At 42.7% G+C, this 12,782-nt stretch overlaps 1 protein-coding gene across 1 annotated transcript in view; it reads right to left on the bottom strand.

Annotated features, from left to right (window-relative positions):
* Positions 1-12,782, bottom strand: part of LOC140201990 (regulator of G-protein signaling 7) — a 486,715-nt gene that overhangs the window by 72,489 nt on the left and 401,444 nt on the right. The window contains exon 5 of the mRNA XM_072266857.1: positions 11,197-11,248. Within this exon, the coding sequence (XP_072122958.1) occupies positions 11,197-11,248 (52 nt within the window). The remainder of the gene's footprint in view (positions 1-11,196; positions 11,249-12,782) is intronic.

Consider the following 12,782-nt stretch of genomic DNA (forward strand, 5'->3'; position numbering starts at 1 on the left):
CTGAGCTGGGAATGGAATTCCTGACGAAGCTGCATTGTTGTGCAAGCTTTGCGCACTTGCTAGGTTGTGCAGAAGTTTGTGACTTTAGTTTTAGATGGAGAAATGGAAAAGAATAGCATTATGGAAACACTGCCTATATTTGGCCCATCAAACTCATTACCTGGTTCTTTCTCCACACGCCTGTGAATATTGCCACCTCCATTCCCAGATGAAAGCAGGAACTGAATCTGCTTCCAGGGCTTTCAGGCAGTGAATTTTCAATCTCATCTATATGCAGCATGACATGCCACACATCAACCCTGGCACTCTATCCTCAATCACCTTAAATCATAAGAATATAAAAAAAACACGAGCAGGGATTGACCATTCACCTCTTGACACAGCTCTGCCTTCAATAAGAATTTCTGCTTCAACTCAACACCATTCTGTCTGATTCCACTAATATCCAAAATTCCATCAATCTCATTTCAGAATGGATTCAATAAGCAATCCTCCGCAACACTCAGCATTCAAGAATTCCAATGATTTATTGCCCACTGAGTGAAGAACTTTCTCCTTAGTTCAGTTCTAACCGGCTTTCATGTTATTTTGAGATGATAACACTCAGCCTTGAATCCAGAATCAACATCTGAATCAGATACAGGTGACGGAGGAGCTAAGATGGTGCCAGAGGGCGGCGGCTTCAATCTCATCTGTGAAACAGCTTAAATTCCCTTCTTTAATGTCTCTTTTTCCCTTTTCAAGGTGGCTGGGATCCTGTTGGAGTCTCTGATCTATAGCTGCATTCGAACTGAATGGATTCCTGCTCCCAGAGCTCACTGACTGGCCGTTTTTGGTACCTCCAGGAGTGGTGTGGAAGATGTGCGGCCTCAGGCAGCTCATGTGGACCATATTACTTGCCACTGTTGCCAGCTGAAGTATTGTCGGTGATCAGGACATCGAGACAACAGATGTGACTGTCGGAGGCCTCTGCAATTGAGCGATCGCTCTCTCTCTAGATGGGGGGAGAATGTGCTATTTCTCGAGTTGGATGATCTCAAAGAAATGCCTCTTCAGACTGTAACATTGAAGCAGCGAGATGTTGGTCTCCCATCCTGCTGTGGAAGGGATGACACCTCCCTCTTCCTTGTTAGTGAGAGAAGAGAGCCTGTAGCATGTTGAGGTGCTGGATTATGGACTGAACTTTTTGATGGACCTAGATCATGGTCTCTTAGGGGGCTTTTGGAATTGCTTGCTTGGTGGGCGGTGGGAGCTGGTGCTTCCCCCTGGAACAAGTGGGGGAGGGTTGATGCTTTGCTGTTGCTTGTGTGTAAGAGGGGAAAGCAGGCTTTTGAGCTCTAATGTTTTTCTGTCATTCGTTCTTTGAGGTTTTCTTCTGTTTCATGGATGTTGGCAAGGAGTAAGAATTTCAGGTTATGTACTGTATACATTCTCTGATGCTAAATGGAACCATTGAATCAGAATGAGATTTATTGTCACTGACATAAATTCTGAAATTTGCTATTTTGTAGCAGCAGTACAGTGCAGGCATAACAAATTATCGTATGTCACAATAAAAAAATTTTAAAAAATACTGCAAATGATTCAGACTCAGGTTTAGTTCATTTATTTACCATATATGCATCAAAACACACAGTGAAGTTATGTCATTTCTATGAACAACCAAGATAATCTAATGATGTGCTGGGGCAACGTGCAAGTGTCACCACACATTATGGTGCCAACATGGCATTCCCACAGTGCTTGGCAAAACAACTCGGAGCACAACAAGCAACGTTCTGAAACTACCCTGCTGAGCCCTATTAAGAGTTTGTGTGTTCTTCTAAACTCCAGCAACAAGAAGCTTAGCCTGCTCAATCTCTCATTTCACCGACCTGGCATTCCAGGAACTAATTTGAGAATGCTCATTCTCTTGTTCTCATACTTTCCACCAATGGGGAAAAAGTTTCTTCCTATTCCTTTTATCTGGAACTGAATAACGTTGACAATTTGAAAACAAAGGAATCAAATTTCCATGAGTTCAATGCTGCAATTCAGTTGGCGTGCAGTTTAATCAGGTTACCTTTTTCTGTGGACTTGCCTTCCAGCAATACCTTGACCAGGCTCAAAGCCTGTGCCCCTCAGCTATGTGGAGTACTTCGCCATGTATTCAACCTGAGCCTGAGACTCCGGAGGGTTCCTGTATTGTGGAAGATGTCCTGCCTCGTCCCTGTGCCGAAGACGCCGCACCCCAGCGGCCTCAATGACTGCAGACCGGTGGCATTGACCTCCCACATCACGAAGACCCTGGAGAGACTTGTTCTGGAGCTGCTCCGGCCTATGGTCAGGCCACACTTAGATCCCCTCCAGTTCACCTACCAGCCCCGACTAGGAGTTGAGGATGCCATCGTCTTCCTGCAGAACCGTATCTACGCCCACCTGGACAAGCCAGCGAGCACTGTGAGGGTCATGTTTTTTGACTTCTCCAGTGTGTTCAACACCATCCGCCCTGCTCTGCTGGGGGAGAAGCTGACAGTGATGCAGGTGGATGCTTCCCTGGTATCATGGATTCTTGATTACCTGACTGGCAGACCAAAGTATGTGTGCTTGCAACACTGTGTGTCCGACAGAGTGATCAGCAGCACTGGGGTTCCACAGGGGACTGTCTTGTCTCCCTTTCTCTTCACCATTTACACCTCGGACCAACTACTGCACAGAATCTTGTCATCTTCAGAAGTTTTCGGATGACTCTGCCATAGTTGGATGCATCAGCAAGGGAGATGAGGCTGAGTACAGGGCTACGGTAGGAAACTTTGTCACATGGAGTGAACAGAATTATCTGCAGCTTAATGTGAAAAGGACAAAGGAGCTGGTGGTAGACCTGAGGAGAGCTAAGGTACCGGTGACCCCTGTTTCCATCCAGGGGGTCAGAGTGGACAGGGTGGAGGATTACAAATACCTGGGGATACGAATTGACAATACACTGGACTGGTCAAAGAACACTGAGGCTGTCTACGAGAAGGGCCAGAGCCATCTCCATTTCCTGAGGAGACTGAGGTCCTTTAACATCTGCTCGACGATGCTGAGGATGTTCTACAAGTCTGTGGTGGCCAGTGCGATCATGTTTGCTGTTGCGTGATGGGGCAGCAGGTTGAGGGTGGCAGACACCAACAGAATCAACAAACTCATTCGTAAGGCTAGTGATGTTGTGGGGATGGAACTGGACTCTCTCACAGTGGTGTCTGAAAAGAGGATGCTGTCTAAGTTGCACGCCATCTTGGTCAATGTCTCCCATCCACTACATAATGTACTGGGTGGGCACAGGAGTACTTTCAACCAGAGACTCATCCCACCCAGATGCAGCACTGAGCGTCATAGGAAGTCATTCCTGCCTGTGGCCATCAAACTTTACAACTGCTCCCTTGGAGGGTCAGACATCCTGAGCCAATAGGCTGGTCCTGGACTTATTTCATAAATTTACTGGCATAATTTACATATTACTATTTAACTATTTATGGTTCTATTACTATTTATTATTTTTGGAGCAACTGTAACGAAAACCAATTTCCCCCCGGGATTAATAAGGTATGACTATGACTGTGATGCTGGAGGGGCAGGCAGAACATGTGACGGAGATAGAGGGGGCGGGGCAGAGCTGTGGATTTCCCACTCACTATATCTGAATCCGTCAGTGTCAGGTGAGGGACCAATGATAGAAATGTTGGATACTTGAGGACATAGGCTTAAAGTGAATGGAGAAAGTTTAAAGAAGGTGTGTGAGGCAAACTTTTACCCACAGAATGGTGCGTACCAGCAATGTTGTGCCAGAGGAAAGTGATGGAAACAGGTATAATTACAATGTTTAAGATACATCTAGACAGACACATGAACGGGCAGTTAACAGAGGGATGCAGCCCATCTGCAGGAAGGTGGGATTAGTTGGATCAGCATCATGATGGGATGAAGGGCCTGTTCCTGTGTTGTACTGATTTACGTTTATGTTCTATCTTCTGTATACCAATGGATTCTGATGACTTTTTTTGCTTAATTACCAATAGAACTCTTATAACTTCTGACAGGAACGAATCCAAAAAAATCTTGCGGGAACATCCATTGGTAATATTCTAATGAGGTTCTAATATCCTAATTTTCTCTGCTGGAAGTGCCATTTATTGAATGAGATGTCAATTTGAGTCTCTGTCTACTTTGGTATTAATGTGTACTTTAGAGATGGGTACTGAAGGATGGATTTGTTAATGGCCTCTGTATTGTGGGAATGAGGCAAAACAAGAGGTTAAAATGTAATTCCCACAGCACCAAAGACAATCTGGACACAGGCCTTTTAGCCGACCAAGTCAATGCTCTCCAGTAAACACCCAGTAACGTCAATCCTAGTCTGTTATAATTATATTCGCATCAACTCCTTCTGAATTCTACCATGTACAGACACTATGGGAAATTTACAACAGCCAATTCATCTATCAAACTGCACATCTGATCTGAACTGAGGCTGAACCTGTGGGCCTGCTCCAGGCTTTGTGTTTGTGGGCTCTGCTATGTGCTGAAATGAGGCTGAGGCTCTGGGCTTCGTTTCCAAGGACTCACTTTTGTTCTAAATGCTATTTCCTTACTTTTATTGATTGCATCTCTTCTTTCTCTCTCCTCTCTCTCTCTCTCTAATGGTCTCAAGAAGAACAAACAAAGTCCACACAGGCAGCTTTGGAGGTCAGAAATGAACCCAGGTCCTTAGAGGTGGGAGGCAGCTGATATACCAGCTGTGCCACTGTGCCTCAATGCCACCCCTATTTCTTCACCCAGGCTGCCATCCAAAGTTTTCCAAAGTTATCTGCTAAGTTGCTGAGTGGTAATCTTTGATGTGCACAGCAATTCCTTAGGAAATCTCCTCTCCAAGGCAGTAGATTGGTTGTGAGGTACGCTGGGACCATTTTGGATCTGACAAGAGCTTTCTCGGAAGTTCTTACTTTGTTTTGAAAGGAAGTGCAATGGAGCTGCAATGCTTGGGACTATATATGTTCTATGGCTGCTACGCACCTGCCAAATTGGCAACACAATGTACAAGTGGCCTACTTTAAACATACAATCATGTTGTGGCGTCTGGAAATGACGTACTGGGGTGATAGTTGAAATGTGGCTGATTGAGGGCTGGCTAAGTTCTCCAATTCAATAGATGCCTTGTTTTCTTGAAACTCCTCCTATCATTACATTTAAAAATTGTTGTTTGCTACAGAGGAATCAGGATAACGAGGTCAAATCATATCAGTAAAGAATATCTTAATCCATAAAAGCCATCGAATCTTGGGTCAGAACAAATGCCCATCAGCACAACAATTGTGTCCCTGCTTTCACGGCCTGGCTCAGCTCCAAATTTTCTATGCATGTTTGCTCTAATTTCATTGTTACTAGGTTAAAATCCTGGAGGTCCCAAGGCCACTGCAGTGCGTGGGCACCCTCCTCAGAAGGACAGCTGTGGTTTGAAATGTTGACTCCCAACACCTCCCAAAGAACAATAATCGTTGAACACATCAACAATGCCCACATTGCAGGAAAGAATATTAAAAATAAACATTTGTTTAAATGTTGATAAGTGATCTAGCTCTGATATTTACAGTAATAACAAAAAATTAACCACATTTTTGAATTGAATTTACTTTGGAATATTGGCCAACTGTAATTACTACTAATTCTTTCCCATATTTAATGGCCTTCAGCCATTTTGTACATAAGAACTGAAAAGGCACAGTCTATGCAATGCGGGAAGAAGTTGGAGCACCTGGAGGAAACCCATGTGATTACAAGGAGAACATGCTGCAAAACAAGTGGCATAGTAGCACGGCAGTTAGCACAAGAATTTAAAGTGCCAGCAATCAGTGATTGGGGTTCAATTCCCACTGCTGTCTGTACATTCCCCACCCCCCCGTGACCGCGTGGGCTCCCTCCGAGTGCCCCAGTTTCCTCTGACATCCCAAAGGTGTACGGGTTAAGGATAGTAAGTCGAGATCATGCTATGTTGGCGATGGAAGCCTGGTGACACTTGTGGGCTGCCCCCAGCACATCTTTGGAAAAAGTGTTATTGCCCTACCATGCCCATATCAATCATCACACACCCATTCACACAAATCCCATCAGCTTCCTCTTGGATTCCATCATTCATCTATCTGCAAAGGGAGATTCCTGGTGGCCAGATAACCCACCAACCCATGCATCCTTGCGATGTGGAAGGAATCCAGAACAAGTAAAGGGGAACCACACAGTCACAGGAAGGACGTACCAATTCTACACAGGTAGATTAGCACTCAAATGCTCAGGTGTGTGAGGAGGTAATTATATGAGCTATACCACTGTGCTGCCTAGTGGAGGGGCCGACAGTGTCTCACTTGTTTCTGCCATCTGCATGGTGTCAACAGACTTCTGCTGAATCACAAAAGATTGTTTGGATTCTGAGTGGCTGGCACATGCAGAAAGCACCTCAATGTGATCGACAGTGTGTTCAGTCTCCATAGATCCAAGTTAGAAGAACAAGGCTTAAAGATGTCTAGATATGAGCAGCAATGTAGTGCTGAACATATTACAGCAAAAACACTGGCTCAGACTAGATGGATTCGACAGATCATTTTCAATGTGTGCTTTCCAAGGAGTTTACCACTGCAAGAGGAAACAAATAACTGCTTTACAACCAAACAAGTACAGTAATTAATTTGTCATAATTTTAATGTAGAAAATATGGTAATCAAAATTATTCACATTAAGATCTCACAAATAACAATGCAGTAAATGAAAGCATGAATCTTGGCCAAGACGCCTGCAGCCCTGAGACCAGTTAAGGCTTCAGAAATAGCCAAAGGGACAAATGCTTAATGTCCATCTACTATTGTCCATCAGTGCAACCTTAGATTAGATGTCTCCATGATGCAGAGATAAGGAAGTTAGGGTAAATATGTCATAGTTGTTTTTAAAAGCACCATGGTATATGTATTGGCCTACAGCTATAACATCTTGATAGGCAAACAATTGGCAGAGTTCTCAACCATGCCTGCATCATATCCTACACATCTGCCGTCATCCTAAGCAGAACAAGGATAGAAGTTCCTTTGTCCTCAGTTTGCATTCCACCAGCCTCCGCAGTTGATGCAATTACTGAAAATGATAAAAGGAGGCCACTACTTCCTCATCTTCTTCCTCTTCGCTAACACCACACCCTTCTGCAGCAGCATTCTGAAACACCTGGTCCTCCTGCAGAGCACAGCTTCACCCTATTAACAAGAATCTTCTCCTCACTCCATCTTCCCTTGTCATTTCCCTTTTGTCTCAACTCTTGCCACCCTCCAGACCAAAATTGTGCTTCCCAATGAAGCACTAATTCTAGTTTAGGCCACCTTTCATATTGTGTCCTCCTCTGCTCTTTTCAGTGGACTCTGAATTTCCAGAGTCTTTGCTTTAATCCCCACTCAGACTTCCACACTGCTTCAATGAAGTAAGTAAAGGCAAGTTGCTTACAGTAAACTGGGAACACTCAGCAGTAAGGCAGTATTTCTGAAAAGTGAAAGAGTTTTGGAAGCCGCATGGATCAGAAACAGTTCCACATGGAACAGAAACAGTTTACCTTTCAGGTCCAGAACCCCCTCGTAAGAAATTTCTGCAGATGCTGCCTGACCTGGTGAGTGATTACAGAATTTGCTTGCTTCTACCTCCTTCCCAAGATCCACAAACCTATTTGACCTGGTAGGTCCATTGTTTCTGCTTGCTCCTGAACTTGTATCCATGCCTACCCTACGGAACTGTCTGCTTTTATTTCAAATTTCAAGCTCTCCAGCGTTTTTCTTGTTCTTGCATTAATTTAATGAAGCCCAATATCAACTTAAAGAATGGCAACCTCACATAATATGGTTTTCAGGACTAGTAACAATAAGTACCACAATTTCAGATACTCCGCCATTCCAATTCGTATAGAAACTGGTGAATTCTAATGAAAGGTCATTAATCTGTAACATCAACTCTGCTTCCCTCTGATTGTAGGGGCTGCCTGATCTTCAGAATATGTATAGTATATTCTGTTATTTTTATTTCAGATTTCTAGCTTCTGTAGTTTTTGCATTTGGCACTTATCAGACCTTTAACAGAAGACATGTTATCAAGACAAAGGATGAGTGAAACTATTGCATCTGACAGCACTAGTTTGCACATGCTGGGTAGGTTTCCATGCAGATCTCAGCAGTAATCTGAATTTTTTTTATTGCAACTTCTATATCTTATCAATTCCATTTTAGCAGCAGGTATGAGGCAATCTTAACCTTTAATCTGTGTTAGGATATATTCATTTTTACATTTTAATATCAAGTTATCTCTTGAAAAAAATACAAGTTTTTTTTGGAATTATTATGTAACATCAGAAAACCGTGGTTGTGAAAGAATAGGCATAAACATCCATCGGAAACAAGTGAACTCATTTAAAAATTATCACACGGAAATATCCCTGCTGTCTCTTGTAAAAAGAACATCATGGGGTATAAAGGAAGCTACTTATGCTAATTTGGAGTATGAAAAATTAATTTTGTTTATCACTTTCAAGACAGACTCAGGAATTTTTCAGCATTTGTGCACTAACAAATTATTCCAAGTCAATTTGACAATTGATTTAATGTTAGAGGAAGAGGAGCTGAAACACTAATAATTCATTATGTTCAATATTTTTCATTTAAAAATGATAATATTACCTAGGAAATGCTTCAAGCTTCATTTCTGGCATTGAATTGAACTGAATTTTGCAAACTAATGCAGAAACTAAAATAAATAAAAAGAACTCGTATTCTAATGATGGTAACTGGTGGAGAATTTCTACACATGATTATTTCCCACACTTAGCCAGGAGAAACAAGCCAGTGGTTTCAAAGCTATGGTGTGAGTAGCTCTGGGTTATGCTGAGTACATGGATGATACTGTGTAACAGTGACTTTCATTTTCATCAACAGTTTGAGGACATGGATACCTACAGCTATGTCCCTATACCAGTGAAGGAACATCTCAGCCTCCCAACCAACTTGAACTTTGCCTCTTACTTTTCTTTGTTTCCTCCTGTTCTTCTTGTGCCCAGTGGCAGGGGCTGGGTGCTTGCTCTTCTGCTGATGTGCTTTTACCTGCAGCTCAATTCTCCCTGCAATCTATTCTTCCTGTATGATTACTGCTCTAATACCAGGTTTCATCAAGAATCAGAATGACAGAGCTGTTTAGATAGCTGCTATTCTTTCTTTTATTTGGGGGGAGGGCGCGTTGATCCAGGCATTGCTGAAAAGGTCAACATTAATTGCCCATTGCTAACCGCCCTTGAGAATATATTGATGAATCAGCTTAATGAATCACTGCAGCCTTATAGTGAACACGAGGAGTTCTGCGGATGCTGGAAATTCAAGCAACACACATCAAAGTTGCTGGTGAACGCAGCAGGCCAGGCTGCTGTAAAGATGAAGCCACACTTAGGTTAGATGAACAACACCTTATATTCCGTCTGGGTAGCCTCCAACTTGATGGCATGAACATTGACTTCTCTAACTTCCGCTAATGCCCCACCTCCCCCTCGTACCCCATCCATTATTTATTTATACACACACATTCTTTCTCACTCTCTCCTTTTTCTCCCTCTGTCCCTCTGACTATACCCCTTGCCCATCCTCTGGGTCCCCCCCCCCCACCACCCTTTCCTTCTCTCTGGGCCTCCTGTCCCATGATCCTCTCATATCCCTTTTGCCAATCACCTGTCCAGCTCTTGGCTCCATCCCTCCCCCTCCAGTCTTCTCCTATCATTTTGGATCTCCCTCTCCCCCTCCCACTTTCAAATCTCTTACTAACTCTTCCTTCAGTTAGTCCTGACAAAGGGTCTCAGCCCGAAATGTCGACTGTACCTCTTCCTAGAGATGCTGCCTGGCCTGCTGTATTCCACCAGTAACTTTAATGTGTGTAGCCTTATAGTGAAGTCATTCCACAGTGCTACGTAGAAATAAGATACAGAATTTAGAACTCGTGATGACAAGGGAACATTATTTCCAAGTTCAGATGATGGGTAATATGGAGTACAACTTGCAGATGTGCCTGCCTCCCTTGTCCTATTTCTCTGATGATTTCACTGATTTTTTTTTCTTGCTCTCTATTTTGAATGTGTTATTTATGTTTTGCACCTTGGCCTCAGAGGAACGCTGTCTCATTCGGCTGTATTCGTGTATGGTTGAACGATATTAAACTTGCGTTTGATTTGATTTGATGGTGATCTTAGTGGAAGTCAGACATAGCTCATCGATTCAATACCTCCAGTTGAATGTATTAGGCTTGCTTGTAGCTTTTACATGCTAGGTCACAATATCTATTGTAGAGATATTCTGTTTTTGGAAGGTGATCATAGAACATCTGGGGCAGGTTTAACAATCAATCAACAAGATTAAATTAGTTTCAACAATGTATTAAAGGGGTTAAGCTGCACAATGCATGCTAGTGGAACTACCCAAGGAACTGGTAAATCTAGAAAGACATTAAAAACAACTTAGGGCCTGTGAATCACCTTGATTGAATGGAGTTTGCTCATCATCACCTCCCTATGTGATGATTAGTTTACTTCAACCGTGAGACATAAATTAAAAGCAATTTCATTGCTGCATAATTTAAATGAGTCAAAACTGAGCTGTAAGGCATCATAGTTCATCTGCAAGTTGAAACTACCACACAAAATGCTGGAAACACTCAGGTCAGTTAACATCTCTGGAAAAAGAAACAATAAATTTTTGGATTTGAAACATTAACCCTGCTTCCCTTTTTGGGAGCACTGCCTGAATTACTGAGTGTTTCCAGAATTTTCTGCTTCTATTTCAGGTTTCTAGCATCTTTGGTTATTTTGATTTTCGGTGAATGGATGCTCTATGGTGGTAGGAGAGTTTGATTTTCATTAGCAGCCTGGTTGTGAGCTATTGCTTCCTTTCCAGACCAGAGTACCAAGAGAAGTAATGGGATTTTTAAAAAATGTCATGCTAAATTCACAATTAAAGGAGATATTTTAATATAAAATCTTTAATAATTAACCTTAAGAAAACCACAAAAAGTGATCTAATCTCCATCACTGAAATAGAACCATGCGATTGGTGTAACATTTTCAAGTAAACCAGCTACAATTGCATTTCTTATGCATACATTAAGGAATTATCTTACTCAAGGACTAACCATAGTCAGTATTTTCTGGCTCCCAACAGTTGGATGGCCAAAAGTATGGTGTCTGTAAAAAATGAAAAAAAACATGGAAGGTATGTTAGCAGATTATTGCTTCCCTTTGAAAATATCAATAAATGTTCGTTCTCATTTTTGAGTAATTTAAGATTTAACAAAACCTCGTTGAGCACAAACAGTAATTAAATGTTAAGCTTTGTAGGAATTTCATCCATATGTGCTGAGAACAACAGGTTTGTAATTTATCTGGGCCTATTTTGGGGAAACACGTAAGCCAGTGGGTGCATAACCCAACAATTCAAAGGCTTCCCTAAAATTGCCCCGGGCGTAACTTCAATGCTTTAGATCAGTTGTCTACATGTGTCGGCCAGACTACTGCTTTATCTCCTTGCAGGTATTTTGCCACTTGGCCGTGTTCCAGGATTTTGAAGCTCTAAGATTTCATATCTACCTGACAGGTATGGTGCTGATGAAGCTACTTCACTATGAGTTGTGAAAGGCTTCTGCATCTCTTCCCTTCCGAATACGATGATCCTCTCAGATACGCAGTCCTTTCATCCAACTGACCCATTCCATTCTTCACCTACAGTGGTAAATATACATTCATGACCCATAACTACATTTGGCAACAGAACTCTTGCTTCTCACTGATCTTTTTGCTCTGCCTCACAGAAGATACCAGGAGTATTTCCCATGCGAATCTTGGACTGTAACAGTCTGACTTGCTGTAGAATCAATGTCCACAAATGTTGCTCCATTCTCAATCAGTAATGTAGTCTGAGAGGTTGTGATCATGATTGCATAATGAGCAGTCAATACCATTCAGAAATTCCACCTCCTCATTATTCAATTCTGCCATATTACAGTAACTTGATCCGGCTGGTGGCGTAGTGGCATCAGTGCCGGACTTCGGGATGAAAGGTCCTGAGTTCGAATCCAGCCGGATCCCCTGCATGCTTTCCATCCGTGCCGGGTTACGAGCTGATGATCTCTTTGGAAACTCACCCGGCAGAAGGCAATGGCAAACCACTGCTGTAACTTGCCTCGTACGCAGTTCCCCACTACGTCAGAGAGGTGTGGAGGGAAATCGTCCACTAACCGGAGAAACCCCGGATGCGATGTACCTTTCCTACAGTAACTTAGTGGGCCTGTTTCATACCATTGCTCTCTTGCATCAGAGGCAAATGGAGACATCATTTGTGGGATATGGACTCTTACTATATGCAATTACAGACTATCTTAAATGGGTACTTCGAAGCCGTGTGAAAAGCATGTAGCCTAACCAGACCAACCACATAAATACCATGGGTACAAGATTAGGAGGAGTGACTTGCCTCCTGACAACCTGAAACTTTTCCATCGCCTATAAGGCACAGGTCAGGAGAGTGATGATAAACTTTCCATTTGCCGAGATGAGTGCAGTACAACTCTCATGAACCGCATAATGAACACCATTTACAAAATGCACTGCAGTTATTCGCTGCTCTAACAGGTCGCTCCAACAACATTTCCCAAACCCATGACTTCAAACACCATGAAAGGCAAGGTCAACAGATAAATACAAGGCATTCCCATTTCCGTTC

The sequence above is a fragment of the Mobula birostris genome, chromosome 8 (assembly GCF_030028105.1).
Source record: "Mobula birostris isolate sMobBir1 chromosome 8, sMobBir1.hap1, whole genome shotgun sequence".
Classification (NCBI taxonomy): Eukaryota; Metazoa; Chordata; class Chondrichthyes; order Myliobatiformes; family Myliobatidae; genus Mobula; species Mobula birostris.